General features: G+C 48.0%; 2 protein-coding genes across 14 annotated transcripts in view; one reads left to right on the forward strand and one right to left on the reverse strand.

Moving 5' to 3' along the window:
* LOC1278071 (protein phosphatase 1 regulatory subunit 14B) overlaps nucleotides 1-21664 on the reverse strand; it is a 35107-nt gene that overhangs the window by 9146 nt on the left and 4297 nt on the right. The window contains exons 1-3 of one of the 13 annotated variants that reach the window (XM_061660437.1): nucleotides 13385-13571; nucleotides 5052-5198; nucleotides 4904-4962 (exon numbers count right to left, since the gene is read on the reverse strand). The exons of 1 other annotated variant lie outside the window; for it this stretch is intronic. The gene's annotated coding sequence lies outside the window, so the exon portion shown is untranslated. Of the gene's footprint in view, nucleotides 1-4903; nucleotides 4963-5039; nucleotides 5199-13148; nucleotides 13580-21664 lie in introns of those variants that run through there. 11 more of the 13 variants (XM_061660436.1, XM_061660434.1, XM_061660431.1 and 8 more) reach the window with 11 other exon arrangements.
* On the forward strand, nucleotides 5198-9546 carry LOC133393806 (uncharacterized). The gene is made up of 2 exons (XM_061660417.1): nucleotides 5198-7800; nucleotides 7866-9546. Exons 1-2 carry the CDS (start codon nucleotides 7444-7446, stop codon nucleotides 9216-9218), a joined length of 1710 nt encoding a protein of 569 aa, XP_061516401.1. The 5' UTR covers nucleotides 5198-7443; the 3' UTR covers nucleotides 9219-9546.

The raw sequence follows: 21664 nt of genomic DNA on the forward strand, positions 1-21664 counted from the left end.
GTTGATGGTGCTGCCATAATTCAATATTCTGGTGCATGCATTCTCATTTGCAGCGCCGCTAGCTAGGCCGGTGTATAGGACGTGTCGAAGAATCGCTTCTAGGCAATGGACTTTCATTTGTCAGCATTTTTGGTGCTCCTTATCTCCTCTTTCACGTGTTGGACTCGCGTGCAGGCAGTAAAAGTTGTGAGAATGTAATTAAAAATACATCATTGATACGGTGGTTTGTGCAACTGACACTCGGCTGGAAAGCTATTATGTTCTTGTCGTTCGTGAGGATATATCACGCTCAAATTTGAGCTGCCAGTCCCAGACCCATTGGCCAATGCCATTGTAACTCCCTTGCCAGGAAGTTTGTTGCTGAAAACGATTTTCGAGCGTTCGCGTGCTGGCAACGTTAATTGAAACGAATTATTGCAGACGTTTCGTAAAGTTTTGCACCCCAAACCACCACCACCCCCACCACCTGAGTCTGTGATTTGATAAATCGCTCTTCAAATTGCAGACTGAGGCTACACACACACCCAGGCAGACATCATTATAATGTTATACCTTTCGATTAAATTTTGTTTTGTAAAGCTAAGCACAAACAAACGCGGGCAAAAAAGCAATCGACACACACTCAGTCAGTCCTCAGCCGGGAAAGCAAATAAAAATTCTACAACCAGCGGAAACAAAAATCTGAAAGTAGTGCAGCTACTACTAGCACGCAACACCTCACTCTCTCTCTCCCCCATCCATCTCTAGAGATATAGGGTGTGTAATGTGGAATCTACATATGGAAGAAAGCGAAAAGGTGGAGCAATAACTCGAGGGTTGTCATGCCAAAGGGTTGTGCACTACTTAACAGAACTGCTGCAGACACATTCACTGCCCATAAAACCTTCAGCAAAAGCACCCCGGAACCTGCTCTACCGGAAGCGCTTTATGCTGGCGTTCTAGGAAGGGCCATTGTGTGGCCAAAAGCGTGGCGGAGTATGCGGCATAGCGTGTTGTGTACCATAGAGCAGGCGCTTCCAACGCAGACCATTTTTTTGTTGAAATCAAGTATAATTAGACGAGATTTAATGCTGCCTCTTTTCACGTTTGGTTCCGGTTCGTGGTCGCTTGACAATGTTTAATTGGATCATAATGCAAATCGTAAAAAAAGTGTCATGAACGCAGCAAAGTGGACCAAGATATGGGAGTACTTTATCCCCGATCCCGTACTATGTGTGCTCAGTGTGCAGAACACATTTTTGATTACAAAATTGACGCAGGTTTTTGTGTGTTCCAGAGATGCGTCGATAATGAATAATTAATTACTTGGAAGGCTTCATGAAAACAGGATCAACAAGCCGCTGTTTTGTAAGGACCAAGGCTCAAGAAGAAGCAAAAAGTCCATTATGCGGGAAGTACCGTTGCTGAGCGGGAAGAATCCAATCGCATTATGTTCTGCTGCTGCTGGTCCGAACTCGTTCAACAGCTGACGCAGGTTTGCGTGCCCCACGACGTGCCAGTATGCTGTGTTAGCGGTGTTAGCAAAACTGGACAGAGAATGATGTCACCTACAAACGACTCGACACTCGCGTGACGACCTGAAACGTGAAACCCTGGCCCCTGGGAGGGGGGCCACATCGAAGGAGTCTTCCCGTCTGCCGTGCATGCTCTCTCTCTCTCGCTCTGTATCTCACGTTCTTTTTGGGCTCCGCGCATTACCTTTTATCCCGCCACCGATCAATGGGCTCCTGCGATTGTGCCGGTGAAACCGGTTATTGCCCGTCGCATCAGATCTTTGTGCTGGCGATCACCGATTGGTGAACTCCTCCAGGCCAACGCCGAGGCCCTCAACGAGATTCGCGAGCTGCTGAGCCCCGTGGTTGACGGTGGTTGGACGCGACTTGCGTCCTAATTGTGGCCGCAAGAAGGAAAAAAAGCACCGCAATGTCCGGTTACGTCATTCGGTGTGCATTCCTTCATGCTGTCTATGTGCATGTAGCACCAACAACGCGCGTTGTACTTGAACTACATTTCGCCAAAGGAGAAGAGGGCCCACACTACAAGACACTAACATCTTCAGCCAACGCCGATTAACCCGGAGCAGCGGGTGAGCAGGCTCTTCGCCAACATCCCAAAATTTCGTACTCTTTGCAACACAGATCGTTGTAATAGCACAATTGCGTGTGGCAAAGTTTATTGCATCATCTGGAGCTGTGTAAGCGGTAAAAGAGGTATGAAATAAATCGTAACATGCTACCTTACTTTCAAACGACTCAGGTCTCGATTCCTGCAGCACGGTTTTCTGTTCACATCATGCTAACCATGTCAGTTCCTTGTCGCAGTTTCTCCTCCCTTTTTTTTTTTTTGGCTTCGCGTACGACTCCCGCAAACCAGTAACGTGTAAATATTTAACGTGCCAGCGGTCAGTGGTAATTAATGTTACAAAAGCTCGCTCGATTTTAGCGCACTTATCGTTCGAGCGGGTGTCACGAGAATGTCTGCGACGTTTCACTCAGCTGCGTACACTTTGCTAAAAGTCGGACAAAGTTCCCTTCGTGCCCAGTCGTGTGGATTTACTTTCCCAATAAGCATGAAATCGTCGTTTAGTTCATGGTAACGAGCAGATACAATATTGACATTTTTACTGGACGTGAACCTTGAACGATTCCCCAAAATTTTGCGTCGTACAATTACGCTATATTTAAATGCTGCCAGCTAGCATTCAGTAGCGCAACAATACGAGAAGATGATAAATGGATATATCCACTAGCCATTGTCTTCTAATCGTGCTACTCTCATCTATTAGTTCCACTTTTGGCACTATGACTGATGGGATGCCGCAAGCGAAACAATACATCCGGATGTAATGGTTGATGTATTATGTAGGAAAAAATCACTCCGATTTGTAGCAGCTTAGGCTCGTGCGCGTCGTATATGATGAGCTATAAATAATTCGTATAAATCTCTAATGCCATTTCGCACGATTCCACCCTCACTCTTTGCTAGTAGTTATCCTTCCTTACACAGTGTCAGAGATATAAATAACCTCACGGTAGCTCGTAGTACCACAAAGATCATGGACGTTGCTTTATTCCACACCCAATGTGGGGTCAGCCATGGAAAAGAGCATTGGTCATATCTTACGACAAAACGATTGACCCCTGATTTTGGACTTGTTGTGTGGCTACCCAGTGGAATCCAATATCAATATCGGTTAAATATGCAAATTAAACACACAAGTGTGCTCGGCCATTATTGTTACAAGCGATTATCACTTTCGCAGGACGGTTCACCTCCAGAGAGCAGGATCTCCCACTTCACATAAGCGAATAAAGACGATTTACAACACGAAAACCCGTACGAAACGTAAATATCCCACCGCGCTGTGGCTGAAGCTGCTTTAAACAAAACATAAACAATCATAACGGTTTCTTTCGCCCTTACCAGCGTCAGTTGCAGCAGTTCGCTTTTCTTTCACTGTTTGATGCCCACCCATTGCAGAGGGCGCGATTCGGTGCGATTGTAAACAAACTCTCAGGCCAAAGCAAATGAAACGTGTTCGCATTCGTTTCTCACCAAAACAAACAAAGTCTGCAAGTCAACGACTTGCACGGGCAATCTTTGTTTTTCCTCCAGTTCAAAGGTGTTCCCGCGGAGCCAGCCACGGTGCATACGAATGCACTGTACAGTGTACTCCCATTATAACTGCACCGGTTTCCCATCCTACATGACCTCCACGGGATGACCTTTTTAGCAAGTACGTTGCAATATTGCTTTCACGTCTTACACATCTTCGGAATAGCAAGCACAATAATCTCAGTCATTCATCACTTTTGCTTATGTTTACCGTGCAGATAAGGTGATCTTTTAGAGGAAAACAAAAGCACAATCCCACAGCAATTGCTGCACTGTTATAATGAGTAAGATTGGGATGTGGTGTGGAATGACCTCAAGATCTTGAACAAGTTTTCTCCTTCGGTGAATCACGGTGAGAACCATTCCCTGAGCTGGTTTAAGGGTGATTTTTTGTTTAAAGCAATTCGCTATAATTACGATGCACTACTAACTATATTGACAGTACGGTAGGCTTATCGAGCATTGAAGGGATCAAAGAAAACAGATTCATCTTCAAGTGAAACTTTACCGAGCACTCAACTTCTAAAGAAACAACTTTAAAATCCCATTATTGTGAGAGCGTTTTAGCGTTAATTGGCTATAATCATCTAATGGCAGCTTATCAGCCCAACTTGGCTTATCTAAATTCTTCCTTATCGATTTATTAAAGCATCACTCGTAAAAGGGCAGCTTGGCAGCGTTGGTGGCAGAGGGCCAAATCGAGATACAAACAATCGTAAAGTCTTGTTCGGGTCCCGCTGTTGGCACCATTTATGGTATGGCGCATGACCCAGTTCTGAGTAGCAACTGAATATCTGCAAATTTAGCTCACAGAAATATTTATTTTGTTTATCACACAGCTTTTATAAGCTTTCGCGTGCACACATCTGCAGCATTCGATATACTTGGGTCAACTGACCAATATCCTGCCGAACAGGTGAACCACGATTTATGGTACTACCGTCCACGTATGCCCTTTCTCCCACGTAAACGGGCGTTGATAAGATAGATGAGCGAATTAATAATCGAGCAATACCCCTCACGCGCTGTTGCTGACGTTATCAGAAGCATACGAAGGTAATACTGCCTATTGCCATGCTTGTGACGTACGCGAATACTCTGCAAACGATGATATCCTTCTCCACTTGTCCTCCTTCGCCGTTTATGCTTTTCCAAGCTAACCGTAATCTTATCTTAACATCCCCTAAATATGCGATCTTATCGTTGGCGGAACTAAGAGTATTCCATTGATTCGAATAGCCTTAGTCATGCTTTAATCAATAATAGAAACAGTTATGTAGTTGCTTACCGTCTAATGTTCTATAAGCAATACGTCAATCTTCACGGAACTTCGACAATGCGTACCTGCTGAGAGAGAAAAGAACACATTATTATTAGATAAACGTTTTATATAGCATATATTAGCTTTGATAGGTTATTATTACAAAATTGTGTACATTATGTGCATTTTGGGTCGCTTCTTGCACAATCACTCTTAAATCGAGTGTAACCCGAGTTGATGGATTCGATTCAATCTGACCAAGATTAACTTCCTATTTCTTCCACCAAACTGAGAAGATGATGAAGGTACGTACTGTCAAAACCTTGAACATTAATCAAACGTAAACAAAAGAAAAACAGTTATCAACGCAACCTGTGCCTGACGAATCGGGTTAAATGAAAATGACTCCAACAAGATCCGTCCAGCAGAAGCAGAGGAAGAATTCTGATTTACTTTTTTTTCTCCCGTCATTCAATACCAACAAAACAAGGGCAAATCCGTATGAAATCCAATGTTAACGATTGAAAAAAAGGGAAGTTTCAGTTCAAATGTTTCAATTTCGATTCCATCTTTTCGTCCGTACACCATTTCGTCCGCTCGGATGGCCTTCAACAGATTTGCCTCGTTTTGGGTACGAGCAGCCACTGCTGGAAAAGAACCGCTTGAAAAATGTGGCTTTTTGAAGTAAGCAACAAATCGACGTAATATGACACCATAAAAGGTATTTTATTTGGGCTAATGGACTGCGTAAACCAAAACTGCCGCAGGAATTTGAAGGGTTTCCATAAAAACAAATTTTTACTACAATGCTCGAGTGCTCATTCTCCACCGTAAGACACACACGCGCAGTGCCCTTTCCTCCTCGACTTCCTCCAGCCGGGCAAGTAACGCACCGAAGAAAGCAGCAGCAGCAGTCTTCTCCATCATGAGCTTCATCATGCAGGCATAATGATTTCTTACCAAAATTGTCGAGATGCCTTATACGGGTGGCACAGAAAGAAGCCCAACCCGCTGCCTGTCGTCACACCACACACTGCCGTGCCATCGAACGAGTCATTTGCAACAAAGGCAGCTTATCGAAACTTATGCCGTCCTTAATTATGGCTTCGTAAGGGTAATTTACTTAAAAAATCATCATCCAACACGCGGCACACCATCACATCGGAATGGTATTGGGCAGGAGAAAGAAGCACCCAAGGGCAGTATGTGTGCGTGTGGTGTGTGGGGACCGGAGATGGTAGCAAAGTGCGAGAAGTCGCCACGCATCGTGATTTTGAGATCGATTCGACAAGATTACGTTACAGCATGGCCACGGGAGCTTGTCGTGCGGCCGCCCATCCTTTGTGCTCATCCGGCGACAACATCGAAAGCACTCAGGGACGGTTTAAATGGTCAGATGCGTCGCCAGTCGGTGGAAAAGCATTTCGCTTTCCGCGTACACTTGACGCAACCATACACTTCCTCTCCCTCTCTCTCTCTCTCTGCCTGTTCGTTCCGTCTCAGTGCCATTTCCGACAACCACGGAAAGCGATCGAGTGATTGTCGATTAGCTCTCGCAAGGGGCCGCCCTTGGTATTGCACAATATGGTCTTAAAACACTCAGCGAGAAGAAGCTGCATCTTGATACATACAACCTCACTGAGCGTATGCAAATATTTTGAAATTACCGATTGAACCTTCACTGCGACCATCAAATGCATCTCCATTGCAACGCATCGTTGTTGATGACCATTCCAAACCTACACAACCACACTGTGGCAGTGTGCAATACTCACGAATGCAACACACACACACAGTACAACCACCGAGCAGATGCGCAAGAAATAATAAAGGAATTTGAAATGTTCTGTTCTAAAAATACAACGACCAACCATTCAGCTACAGAGCTGTGGAGCGAAGCTGTTGGTCATTTTCAACCACTGCATAGTATGCGAATGGTTCTGAGTGACGGTTTCAGTTTGCAGGCAGATTTTTCATGAAAACCGATAACATCTGTGAGAATTTGTGGTACAGCAGTTCTGCACTTGTATCGGTTTATCGCGATCGGAAAGAACACCAGCCGGATGATGCCAGTTTTCACCAGCTTTAATGACGAAAAGTGGAAAGGTACGTGATGTTTCCATGAGTCACGTTTTATTTTGGCTGCAGCGGAACGAGAACCAACAACTGTTCGGCCACATTCTTGCCATTTGTGCGAGCGAGCTGTACGTGAAGAGACCAAACCGCACATTGCCAGGAATCGCTCACATCTGTCTCTAGCAGTGGAAGTGGCAGCTGGTCAGTGTTGAAAAATTGCTCGAAATTATTAGATACATTACAGTAACGATTTCAACTTTTTAGTGTGATTGCAACGAATGTCGAATGTCAAGCTCATTAACAATGCAATGCGCCTGTTGTGCACGTGCACGTAAGGAACAATCACAAAAACATACAGACAATTTCATTAAATTGTGTTATGCTTTAATGAAATGTCACAAATCGCCGATTCTTTGTGCGATTTGTGTTCCTAGTTCCTAGTCCACGTTAGGTGATTCTGGGATGCAGTCAGAAAGTGTTGATTCACCATCATGTCTCATTCAAATGTACTTTTAATAGTAACTGTTATCACACATTTTTACACTTGGCCGGCCAGTGGAAATCTAACAAACTCATTTGCATTGCTATCTCCTCCACATTCCGATATAACCTTCATTGTGAAAGCATTTGTGGAACTCCAAAAGCAGTGGTGCCCACCATGGCGCTACAAAAAGGTTTTCATCCTCAACTACGCCAATGATGCTCTCTCGGAAGACATTTTAATGGCCATTTTGAAGCTAAATGAGCCACCAAAAATCATATCTAACCAGGTTGGCGATTTAAGCTACTGGACATACGAGACTCGCCGTTGTGCTGTTCTGATGGCTCGAGGACATGAAAGATTAGACGTATGTTACTACTTCAACTAAACATATCATCTCTGCCAACTAATGTCCGGATTTTTTCTCCACAGCCCCACACGGCTCTCCATCACGGCAGCCGGTACTTCATATTTCACCCAAAGCTGAAGGAAAACATTTTCATGCACGAACTCGACAGTGGAAAACGATTCATTCTCGACCGGGCGTATCACATTTTGTACAACCGATCCAGCATAGAGATTCATCACAAGAATTTCTTCACGAACCAAACCATACAGCTCGATCCGTCCAACATACGTGTCCAGAACGACCTGAAGAACCTGTACGGACGAAAGATTTGCCTGCTACTGCCAGCTGGAAATCTAGAGGTAGTCACCTTCGACGCATATCTCGGAGAAACCATAGCGCGACAACGAAATGGAACGTTTGAGGCTACAACGAGCACGGACGACTTCCCGGATTACGGTGTAGTGAACATGGGCATATCGTTCCTGGGCTCGGACAAGATTCTGGCCCTTGGCAGTACATTCATCAGTGTTCTGGTTCCGCGCAGCAAACCGAAACCGATCATCTGGGTACTAGTAGATCCGTTCGATTACTATAGTTGGATCGCACTGTTCTCCTTGGTCGTTGTACTGGCTGTGATACTGTCATTGTTTGGAGACGGCAACAAGAGTACCGTGCTGGAGAACGCAGTAGAGATGATCATGTGCCTGCTAGGCGGACCGTCCAGAACGTATGGCAGCTGGTTCGAGAAACAGATCATCACCAACTACTGTTTGCTGTCCATTGTGATCGTATCCTGCTACCAATCATTGATCTTCTCGTACCTGTCCTATACGCGCTTCTTCCCGGAGATCAACTCTGCGGATGAAATACGCAACAATTGCATTTTTCCACGCAGCACCACATTTTCCAACCATTTGAATCTGCCACTAAGCAAGCCGGGCGAGTCGCTGGAAAACATGTGCTATCTCTTCTACAGTCGCGATAATACGCACATCACTACGCTGTTGATAGAAAATATGCGCAACATCGACAAATCGGCTCAAGCTGCATTCGAGCACAATTTGCGAGTGGCCAACACGGTGTTTTTGAAGTATCATTTGTTGTATTACTTCTTCAGCAAATCTCTCATACGCGAGCTGTTCCCGTTCTATATACACGCATTCTTCGAGTCGGGCCTGTTTGATCAGTACTACAAAAACAAAAGCAGCTTCGCACTGCTCTACAGACAGGACGTTTTAGCGGTACGTGCATTCAATGTTGTGGATGTGTCTATTATTTGGTATCTGTATATTGGAGGAGTAATTGTTAGTTTTATTTGGCTTTTGCTTGAGATTACTTTATACCATTTCCAACGCTTTGCTCGAGTTCTGAAAGAGCATTTGCGGAAGTGCTTGCGCAACAAACAGATCTTAAAAATAATATTCGTTCGGAAATAAAATACACCCCAGCACCATTGCCGACATCGTGTCCCTTGTTCATGTTCAATTGTACGTGAGACAGAGAGAAAGCATTGTTGAAAATATAAACAAATGCTAATGTAAACATAAGCAAACAATACAGGAAACCAGTTCGGGGTTTAATGAAGAAACGCACGGAATTCTATCGGTTGAAAGTGCCGCCGATTCATTTCAAATGAGGCCATCGTTCGGCAGATGCATTTGATCATTAACGCCAATTCCAGTACCCTTAGGTCCACCACGTTCAATGTTTTATTCGAAATTTCAGCATATCAGTGAATAATTATTCAGATTCATAAAACCGAAATGATTGCTATTATTGGAAAATGACTTCTGAACAACACTCGTCAAAGAAATGGCTCCTAGCAGCAGCTCCTAACCATTTTCTACATTTGGACCCGAACGAAATCAATTACAGCATGCAAGAAAGCATAACAATTTCACCAATTCGCGCGACGCTTTTCCCATTCGATCGACTTTCGTCGTTGTCCACTGGTGCGCGATTGATTTTGTTCTTCGTCTTGTCTGCTTGCTGGCTTCTCTCTACCACCCCATCTTCCCTCCGCTTGCTGAATCGAAAAGTTTGATTGCTTTCGATTGCAATTTTCTCCTTGTATTTCTCAAATCCCAAATGCTCCCAAGCCGCCACCACGCCGGGCCAGAAAATCCGGCACGCGGAAAGTGTTCGATTGCCTTTAATTATTTGCCCCGTCATTTGCACCATTTCCCAAAGGGAATGGTCCGCGACTTGGCGCACCGCCCGAAAGCAAACTGGCCCGCCACTAAATCGGCCCCATTCGGTGCGCTTTTACCCGATCCTTCTCGGCTCGGCTCCGGCCAATGGGCGCAACAGTGGTAGATTGTCACAAACGGCCAATCTCAGGAGGACACAGTGCTGTAAAGTTTTATGCTGGTCGTTCGTCGGTGCTGCTACGGTCGCTCAGATAAAGCAAAAGTCGAACCGAAAACAAACAAAGCAAACGAAATCGTGCACCCCAGCAGAACCAACCCAGCGCAATACAGTGTACGGAGCCGTGGAGTCAAAAGTCGCGTCGAATGACCCAGTTTCTGGGACGGCGTGTCGTAGTACACAAGATACGAAACTTCGTTCCTCTAGCAGCACTGTTGTTTGGTGATGATAAACTCTAGTGAACTTCAGGACAAACGTGTCCCCCAACATGTTGTAGTCTAGAGAAGAAGTATTCATTTTGCTCAATTTTATGCAAATAGTTCATTATGTATTAAGGAGTCTAGGACAAAGCGGAGATGCCAAAGAAAGGACTATATGGCGTAGCGGACCTTTGGCCATCAAAGACTCGACTCAGCAAAAAGTACGGGCGTCAAATCATAATAAATCATGCATTCACCAGAAAAAAAGCCACAGCAGGCCAAACACCAAAATAGATTGTCCGAGGACAGCGCAAGGGGAGAGAGAAAAAGCAAGAAACAGCTGAAATGACAGGAGAGCTTTTTAGCGTACGGCTGTCCTTAGGATGGCATCATTTAACAGCAAAGCCAAGACGAAAAAACAGCCTCCCATCGAGAGAAGGGCACGCAAAGAAAACCAAAAATACTGCCCAAACATTCAGGTCAGGCAGCTGCAAAAACCCAACCCTTAATCAACCTGAATTCGCGTCCCGAGCGGACGTTTGAGTATCTCCTTTCCATTCCGCCGAATCGAGGGCGTCTCGAAAGATTAATGTTGACTTTCCGCGACTGCATGTGCCGAAATCGAGCTATTAGATTACTGCTTCGCTTAGCATTCGCTTTAGCGTGTCTCGGCATTTGAGGAGTTGCATTTTGCGGCAACGTTGTCACCATTTCGTTCTTGCCGGGTGAAAATTGCCCTTCTTTCCTCTCTACCTAGGTCAGAGGAAAGCTGTTTAGCCACGATCAACGCCACGCTAGGAGCGGAAACGACACTGTGCTCAGCCTACTTAGTTCCTGCCAGCAAGTTTCCACCACTTTGCGGGATGAGACCGCTGGTTCCTGTTTTCGTACGACGAGGGACGGGAAGCACAGAGAACCGGAATTCTCGACAGCCCGATTTGCCGTGTAGCAGCATCACCGGTGGGGCTCGACAGTGCAAGGGCAACGAAAACTGGTAAGAAAAAGCTACGAAATCTCGATTCTGAGCGCTACGTATAACGCTTGGGGAGGGTGGCCAGAAGACCCCAATCAAACAACAGCCCAACAGCGGGTGGATGGTGCAAAGAAACAACTCCGTGTCCGTGGGGGGGGGGGGGGGGGGATTTGTGCGGTGCTGCAGACAGAGATGCAAGACGAAAAGCATCGAGCCACGAAGATCTTTTCACCATGCGCTTGGCGTGTTTCGCGATCGCACCCCCCATTCAATCACACACACACACACAAACATGGGGAGAAACCCTCTACACACACACACACACACACACACCGACACACATGAAGTTCGAAAATCTCTTGTTCCTCCACTGTTTTCCGCTCGTCACCATCGCAACGCTCTTACATGGGGGTAACACAACACAACAAAACACACTACACAATAACACGATCCCGTCCCCCGGGCCATCCAACCAGCCCACCGCGCCAGCCCCAGCTACCTTCCCCCTTGTCCTGCTTTGCCCTGCAGCCATCTGATGCGGCCCACCGAATGGACAAGCTTCGCTGCTTTCTCCTCCGCTGTGAGTGTTTATGTGTGTGTGTGTGTGTGTGTGTGTGGAACGGCGAGTTTGGGCGTATATTATCGTATAGCGCTGACCGATGTGTTCTTTGATCACCGAAGAGCACAGCACCAATAACCACCACAACAACGCGCAACTTCAACCAAACGGCGGCCAGCGAACAATCGCAAAGGGGGAGGGAGTGAGGAGAGTTGGTGGTGGGTCACCGTGGTCCTTTTGTCGTCTTGTTCGCGCACCAGTGTGACAGCTGATTTTCTTCTCAGCAAAGGCCCTTAGGGTTTTTGGGACGCAAACGGCACACCTTGCGTCACATTCTTTGGCGACAGCTGTGGGGTGAGGGGGACCCTGCAGGAGCTACGAATTTGGAAGGCTCACGGGCACACACACACGCACATACGCACATGCACAAATGGGGACGATAGAGAGTGAGCGAGAAAGAGAGCAGCAGGCGTCGGCCCTTAAGCATATTCACACAGCGAAATTCTTGTGTGCCTTTTGCACTTCCATCTTTGAGGCACCACTACCACCAGCACCACCATCACCACTGGAAGGAAAGTTAGCGCTTTCGCCCCCCTTTCCCCCCTCGCATCACACTAGCTCTCCGTCTTGAAGTGTACATATTATTTCTCGCTTAGTTTCAAGCTCGCATGGGGTGTTGATGCTGCCGACGGATGTTGTTACCATGGTCTGCACGGGGCTCCAGCTCGCCCAGCGGTACAATGTAAGAAGGCCGAGTGTTTTACTTCTTTTCCTTTTCTTCTCTTCTTTTTTATGCGTACATATCTCTTCCGCAGTGCGTTGGGAGGGCGCTTTTTATCTAGATACACTCCCCTCGGGGGGGAGCTGGCCAAGAAAGGGAGGGATGAAGAAAGGGTTGTACACACGGCAAACATGGGAAGAGCGCACCGATAATAGTTGTGTTCACACACGCACGTCTGGAGCGAGCATAATCACTATTGTTGCATACAAACACACACACACACACACGATCACACAATATCTTTAATAGACCGTCTGCGATCTCTGGGGTCGGAAGGGTCAGGCCGCACCGTACTGGTTTAACATTGCTGCACCACACAGTTAAAAGCTCTCACTCACACGGACACACTTGCAGACGAGAAAGGACACGGTCAAGGGAGGAGGACACGCAGGAGGCAACGGGACGGGACGCACTTTTCACTGCAGGATATCTCATGCATGTGTGTGTTTGTGTGTGTGCTCTTGGGGAAGATTGGATTCTGCTCACCTTTCGCACACACCTAACACCACACACAGCACTCAGCTCGGGGCTCGGGACCCGGGAGTGATAGCGGGATATAGTGGACACGCACGCAGACGATGGTGTACAGCAGCCGTTCGCTTCTCTCGCTACTGCACACTGAACAGAACTTCACTGAACCGAACCAACCAACCAACAAACGAGCAACAACAAAAAACACACCACCAACCGGATAAAGAAAGAGGTGAAAAGAACACACTTACACACACTTACACACACGCACGCACAGAGGGTGGTTTGGTGCGAAATAAAAAAAACTAATAGAACCGGACCTGTATAGAGGCTTTTGGAACCACGAATAACGAAGCCGAGAGATCCGATGGACGTGAGATGGCGTCGGGTGCGCTACTAAATCTCGCGAACAGCGGAAAACAAATGAACGAACCGGGAGCTGCCGAGATCCAACCAAGTCACCCCCAGAAAACCAGTCGAGGGGAGAGAAATCGCGCACGCGAGTGAGAGAGAGATTCAAAGCTCTCTCCCACCCACTCGGAAAACAAAAGAGAGAATAGCTATAGAGAAAAAGAGAGAGAGATAGAGTGCGAGCGAGAGAGATGACGTTCTCTGGGGGGTGCCTTTCGAGGGGTGCGTTGCTAATGTGATAGAAAGGAAGGAGGGAGAAGGTGATATAGGGGGGACTCTAGCGGAGCAAGGAAAGCAGCTTCGGCCTAGTGTGGGGAGTAAATTAGAGAGCATTTCCATTCTCTCCCATATTTGCAACAATTGCTGAGAGACATTGCGCCCGCCTGCATCCCTCCAATTTTGGGGATGAAGAAATGGGGGAGAAGTGCAAAGGTGCTAAAAAACACAAAGGTAAGCACATCCACAGTGTATGCCGGGTGGTCCAGAACCCACGATGAATAAAGGGGGAAACCCCGATGCTAGAAGGATTATTTGTGTGTCAAAAATAAGCATTTTTTCTGAGAGGGAAAACGTGCAATGCCGGAAACACCGCCAACAAATGTTGCTGCAACCGCTTATCCCATCGCTTTTGTTTCCTTTCTCGCCCACCGTCGCCGTCGTCGTTGATGACACAACCGCTGGATGGATGCACCGATAACGAGAGCCAGCCAGTCGCCGCAACCAACCGCACAAGGCCTTCTCCACACACCGTCCCGTCCCGTCATAGTGAAGCAATCCAAAATTACACAAACACCGAAGCGAACGCCAAGAAGCTAGAATGAAGAAAACGCCGCGGCTGCACACAAACCTTCGGCCACATGCAACCGACCGCTCGAACGTGCGTGCATGGCCCCGTTGTTATGTGGTGCCGCTGGAATTGTGTGGTGGTGCGATGCTTGCCGGAAAATGTCCCAGGGGTTGCCACCGAACCAACCTCGGCAGCACCACCGCGTGAAGATATGCAACAGCAGCAGCAGCACCATACGACTCCAACTCGATATCGAACCGCGCTTGCTGCTGCTACGGCGCTTGCAACAGCGGGCTCGTTTCACATCAGTGCGTTCGCGCAAGTGAGAAAGCTCCAAACTCTGGGCAAGGCCGTGGCTGTTTTTTGTCTACCTTGTCGATAACATTCTTTATAAGCGCATCAGACGGCTAAAGCGAATGCGTAATGCTCCTCATCAACTATATGCCACATCGGTTCTGAATGCGTCAACGACCCAGAGCGAAGGTGGGATCGGATCAATCAACAAGGTGGCCTTTGCACCGAACTTGCAATTCGCTGTCAACGGTACATCAGCAACGGCACGTGCCATGTTGCAGGGAGCAATGCACCAAAAGCCAATGGACGGAGCTGTACCAAAAAAAAAGCAACATTTGTGACGAACTTTTGATAACTTTCCGACCACGAGACGCTGCCCACTGCTCCATCGCTGTGGCAACATTTGATAAGAATGCTGGAGTAGAACGAATTGGAACGTTCCCGAAACACTGATTGCAGTTCGGGGGCAGTTGCATTGCTCTCTCTCTGGCAGGCGCATTCTATCATTATATTGTGGCTTTTTTCAACCTCAACTTTGCTGCACAACTTCAATCGAGAGTGCGAATAAGATACTTGAGTAATGTGAAAAAGCACACACACGAACACTCGACACCACAAAGAACCTGCTCAACAAGCACATTCTGCCGAATCCCACAGCAGCTTTGGGATTGGAATTTCATGCGCACAGAGAGCGCGTGAAGTTGAAGGTGCCACAACACACAAAACAACCCTTTTTAGATGGGATCGCCATCGTGTGCGTAGAGAGGCGCCGCACTGGGGTGTCATGGTTCCGTGAGCTCTTGGAATGGCGGCCCTAGCAGCGTTGTGGTTGTCGTCGTAGTCGACAGCCGGCAAAAAAAGGCTTATGTGTGGGGCATTCCGCAGTCGTAACACCTAACTTTTCGTGCCGCCGTATCTACACCATTTCACCAGGCGCTTCGTGGGGGGAAAAAGGGCGAAGGAGGCTGGCCAGTGGATGCCATTCTTTGGCTATCGTAGCATTTCGTAGCCCGGTTGTGGTTGGTTGGGGCATTTCCTTCCATTTCTGGGATGATTTTGCTGGGCAACCTTCCCGGGGAACGGAACTATGCAAAGAGGCGCGCATTTGGGGCACTTTATCTAACAGCTGTATTTATTCAACAGTTCACATGAACCTACGGGCTAGGCGAGCAATAAACACGACATTGTTCGCCATCATGAAGCGATAATACGAATCATGCATCCATCCATCTTCCATCCTTTGCGAGAAAGACACACCGAGCTTACACACGAAATGGCTTGGCATTACCATTTTACGATTGCAAAATTTACCACACAATTTCACCGTCACAAAGGCCCGGGCTGCGGCAATTAATCTCAATGTATCACGATGACCGATGACTCATAAACAGTGCCAAGCCGGGTCGTGGGTTTTGCACAGCCACCAACCAACCAACCCAACAGGGAAGACACAGCAGCAGCAGTTGCTTCTCAGCGGTGAAGCGAGTCCGAGACGACCTGCAGAAGAGGCGTCGTGCATCGTTTCCTCGCGCGCTATGCTCGGTCATTCCCATTCCACCCTCTTACCTTCCTCGTTCCCATCGACCCTGCTGCTCCATCTCTCGTTAATTACATCTTTATGCAAGTGGAGCAACAAACAACTCGCGACTACCGCTAAGTGGATAGTAGTAAAGCTGAAAAAAGCGCCTCTACTGCTGCGGAAGAACTAGTTAAAGATTGTGTTTTCCCACACCGCACGCCGGTTCTAGCGGCTCCGGCGAAAGGAAACAGCGGATCAGCAGGGTCGGTCCCAGAGACGGATGAACGGCGGAACGGGGCCGACACAGGCCCAGGTGGTTTGTTGGGCTTTAAATGATTCGGAACTGAGGAGCGCGCAGCGAGCAACCAGCAATCCACCCCGCCAGCAATCACGGAGTGCACGGAGCCGTGGCGGATCGCGATCGCGATGACGATGGGAGTTTGATGGAGCCCTTCGCGCGGGGGGAACGGAATCAATTCTTCCTCCCTTCATTTCACCACCCTTTCAGAGATCCGAGGTGTGCAAGACATTAACAGCTTTGCTCTCTTTCCCATATTCCGCCCAACGTGTAACAGCACCGTCGTGTCGTGTAATAAAAGGAGAGAGAACCCAGTAAAGAGGAGCGAAAAAAATACGGAATCGTTTATTAACCCTAACTTGATCTTCCGGGAGGCCAAACACGGGTACGAAAGGGAAGCTGATGTGCGGGAACCTGCAGTGATGAGTTCTTTAACACACGCACCACAACAGGACAAGCCTGTACGCACAAACCCGACGAGGGCAACACAGCCGTCCCGACACAACCATTAGCGAACGGCGCGGCGCGGTGGACTGAGCTGTTGCTGATATGATAATAACTTCAATTATACCATTAAGCAGCCCGCTGCTCCAAAGCGTTAGCGAGGAAATGGAGGCCGTCATTGGTGTGGTACCGTGCCTATCAACGATCAACACAAGCCCACTGATAGTGAATAGTGCTGCGGGGAAGAACAGGTCTTTGTTTGTTTAACGATTTTCTCGCCCAGGCGGGGAAATGGGATCTTGTTATCTTGTTTTTCACCTCGATTTGCCGTGGCTAATGAAAATCGGGTGCAGAAATATTGTCGCCCCATTTGTGGTGGACGCGTGACCGAACGCAAACCGACCGGCTGCACAAAACAGTCATTGGTCAGAATGCCAGTCGAAACGAAAATGAATACAACCACCAATTGCGTCACCAAACGGTGGTACAAGCGTCAAGAAATCAGCGTCACGAGCTCTGTCATCTGTTTGGCCCGATTCCCGCGGATCATTATTGCGATCTAAGGACCGATCGGGTGCATGATTGATGGCTTAGCCGGCTAATGAGGCTCGCGGATCTGTTTTTTGTTTGTGTCTATTTTCAGAGCCTTTCACGCGGCACACCAACACACACACACACCCAGAGCGCGTCTCAGTTTGTTGTGTGAATTACGCTGGAGGCTGGTTCCCGTCCCGGGATAGTCCCAGTGGCCAGTCGTTCATTCATTTTTGACGGCGTGGGCTCAATTCTCCTGCGTGATCCCGCTGGAGTCCAACAACTTGTCATCCCGCCCAGGGAGGAGGACAGCAGCAACGCTTTGAACGTAACCACCAAAAGTCGTGTACCACGGGTGCCAGGTCCGTCGCGCAATCGTACCACGCGCTGGTCGAAAAGAGTGAAGCCATCGATAACCTTTCCAATTCGTTGCCTTCCACCGAGGGCTTCCACGCCACGACCGAATGACGAAAGGCGTACACACACCACCGTGCGGCTCGTGATGGAAAATCGGCGAAGCGTGCACGCGACGGGCGCGCTCTTGTGATGCAATTTCCACCCCTCTCGAGAGGCTTCGTCGGTCGAAAGGAGCCATCGTCGAAATATAGAAAACAAGCAAACCCAAACACACAACACAACTCTACCAGCCGCGATTTTCATAAACCGATCGAAACCTTGAAGTCGTCGCGCGTCTTCAGTAGGCCACGTGGGGCGATTGGATTGCTTGCGGCTACGTCGTCGTAGCAACCGTTTTGCCAAGAAAGCGCGCCGTCAGCTTGCGATCACTGCGATTGGGAAGCAGCAGTTAATGGTTCTTTGCCATTTGTTGTATCAATTGTTGCTTCCCTGGCGCACTCGACCTTCTTTGGCATTTCGAGCCGCAACAAAGCTCGAATTGCATCATGGCAAAACACAAAAAAAAGGATGAGCCAATACATGAACTGGCTGGCTGCGTTTGGTTGGCTTACACACCAGCAAGAAAGCAATCATTAGCAACCAAAAAGAAAACTAGCTCAATGTCGTGCAAGTGGAGAAGAAGCGCTTTGTGGTGGAGCTTTGCATTGTTTTTCTTCTCCTTTTCTCAGCCACCATAAAAATGTTTCTTTTTTGGTAGCTTTGGACCACTTCCGTCACTTGGTCATTTGGGGATGGGAAATGATGCAAAATATTCTTGCCATAAATAACAAACTCGACATTCACCAGAGCTTAGGCCACTCAGGAGAACCTTGCTGCTTTAACCTCACAAAAAGTGCCCCGATGGTTCTTTCTTCCGCCACTCGGAATGACTAATAAGTGGAGACACTCGGGGTGAAAATTCGTAAATGGAACACAGATTGGCATTACGCAACACACCCGAGGGAGCTTGGGAAAAGAAATAAAACCCCCGCGCCACACAGCGCTGTCACGAGCGAAAGTCGAACGAATCCTTCCAGGAAGAAGCCAGCAAGAATCTAATAAGCGAGCAGAGCAGCTGAAAAATTGGCAAAACCACCATCGGAACAAAAAGGGCGGGCCACACACACAGCTGGCCAAACACAGCAGCGCCACCGGCAGCAAATGTTGAAAATCACATCACGTCGTTCCGGAGCACGCGAGAGGCAGCATTCTGGAGGACGATTTATTTGTCACTCGGTGTGCCTGGCGGTGGCGCCAGAATCCCAATTCTCGATTCTCGAGCAAACGTGTGACGACAAACCTCATTCACTCGTCTACTTTTTCTTCTGCTCCAACGCAAGATAAATATTTGTCCACCTTTCCCCGCCGTCTGTCGGTCATCGCAGCAGCAGATACAATGCAGAAAAGTTTTATCCGGGTCTCCGGGTGTCATTGGCAGGGCATTCCCCGCTCGACCAACCCTGGAGCAAGCAGGTTTGTGGCGTTTGTGTGTGTATGTTTTTCGTCCGCCTTATCCATATTTACAGCTCCGACAAGTTCTGCTCCACAACAAGAGGAGATACCGACGAAAGGATGGAACCACTTTACGCGCGGTTCGCCGGTCGACTCGGAGAGACGTCTTTACCGTACAGCCACCAGCATATTGAACGGATGATGTCCGCGCTTGCTCTCCCTGGTCGTCTCCACAGCTTCCTGAAGTAGATTATAAATTCTAATTTGCATCGTAAATTGATCGGCACCGGCGCGAACATTAGATGCAATTTGCATAGGGTGCAACGGCCCTTAAATTGATCTTATTACGGGTGAACACGCTCACCACCAACGTCACCATCACAGCCCAGTAAAAGTGGGCGAGCGAGCGAAATGACACAAGTGAAAATAACGATGCATTTCTTTGCAGTTTAAATAAAAACATATAAAATTCCCTTCAAACAGTATTTCTTCTTGCACCTTCGTAATGCGATCTTTTAAGCGATGTGTATTTGCCGCCTTCATTCGCCCCATCCGCCTACACGCTATGGCCACCAATCACCTCCCCATCCCTGCAGGCTGAAAATACGCGTGCGGTAAGGCGATTAGCACGGAAATACCCGGATCCATCCAAACCGCCACATAACCGCACCGCCAACAACGACGGTCGCATCTCTTTACCAAACGTCGCATACGCAAACAAACAATCGGCTTTCGGCTTGCCCGTTTATCGCACCCCCCCGGCCGCGACCTTTCCTTGCGTAATACTCTCTTCGGTTGGGTGCGATTGGGAGGATTCCCTCTACGTCTGCGCCATGTGCGCCACCCACCCAGCGAAAGGATTTGGAAGATGGGTCCGTGGTCCGGCTTTTGCTTAACATTCCACACCTTCTTAAGCGCTGCTCGCTCCGTCAGCCCGTGTCAGCACGATCAGAGCCTACTTATACAGAGGCCTTGTGTCAGCGGCAGCAGCGGCGTCGGCACATAACAGACAACTCATTTCGAGGATTCAAACCGATCAAACCGACAAATCATCGGGCGCCTCCATTATCCCTATCCCGTCTCCTGGGCAGTGTGTTGTGTCCTTCCCTTCCACCACGCTGAGTCGCTGCTCTTTCTGTGGCACAACTGCAGCAGCATCGGAATACCAGAACACCATGTGCTTCTGCCATTTCTGCGACATTAAATTATTGATTTTGTTGTGTGATTGTTGGGTTCGATTCGTTTCCATCCATTGTGACACATCATGGTCACATTAGTGTCCGCTGTCAGCAACAGCAATGTGGGACACGGTGTTGTCCTTCAACAATTAACCATAATTCAAATTAGGCACATTGAAATCTACACCGGGTTGTATAAATTACGCAAGTTTGGTTTAAGTTGAAACTTATGGACCATGCTTCCCATTCCTTTCTTCGCTTGCTCAAGGCCCAAGGCTACACTAAACATCGCTGTGACCAATTAACCCAACACTTCCACCCCAATATGTCGATCTGATTAATAGACCACCGCGCCCCGTGTATCAATGAAACAGACATAAAGCTGCCGTTTAAATTGTATCTCCGAAAAAAAGGTGTCCGCTACAGCCACCTTTCAAACGCCACGGTGCCGCGTTTTCGTGTTATGGCAAATTAAAATGTAACGCACCTTAACTAACGTGCCCACCACCGAACGCAAATGTCATGTCGAAGAAGCAGTAGCAGTCGATGGCCATCCGATTGGACGTAGGAATGGAACTCTGCCGTACGAGAAAAACGAAAGCTCTGCGAACGTTAAGCAAACACACACAGAACGCGGTAAAGCATCGGAACGGCCTCGCTGGAAATGTTTCGACGTTACCACACACAAATGCCACAAATGGATTTCAAAGTTCACCATCAGCGAACGAGCAAGCAACACAGTAGACAGGCAGTATCTTTCGTTCGTTTCCTCCTTTGTTGTGGCTGTGTGAAGCAACATTATTTATGCTTCGTCGAGGCAGATGGTACACCCGCCTCCCCTTTGGTTGGTTATGCTTCGAAGAATTTCCCTCCCAGCAGTTTTGTTTTGCTTAATTCTCAGTCGGTACACAATTTTCCGTTCCGACACCGTACCGGGTGTACCGGGTAATGCTTTGCCAAGCTGCCTTCGTCGGCTAGAAAAGTTCCAGCAGGGCTTACAATCCTCCACTCTAATTACCATACGTGAGGCAAGGACTGAGGGGTATCCTCGTACCTATTCTTAGCTAGAGAACCAGGCATTAGAGCTAGCAGAGGCGTTGCGTGCCGAAACAAAGCCTCCTTCGATAACGTCCGGTTTGTGATAGACCTTTCACCACAACACTTGCACGCTTGCTTGGTGCGACTGTTTGCCAAGAGCAGAGACTGCTACCAACATTT

This window comes from Anopheles gambiae, chromosome 3, assembly GCF_943734735.2.
Source record: "Anopheles gambiae chromosome 3, idAnoGambNW_F1_1, whole genome shotgun sequence".
Classification (NCBI taxonomy): domain Eukaryota; kingdom Metazoa; phylum Arthropoda; class Insecta; order Diptera; family Culicidae; genus Anopheles; species Anopheles gambiae.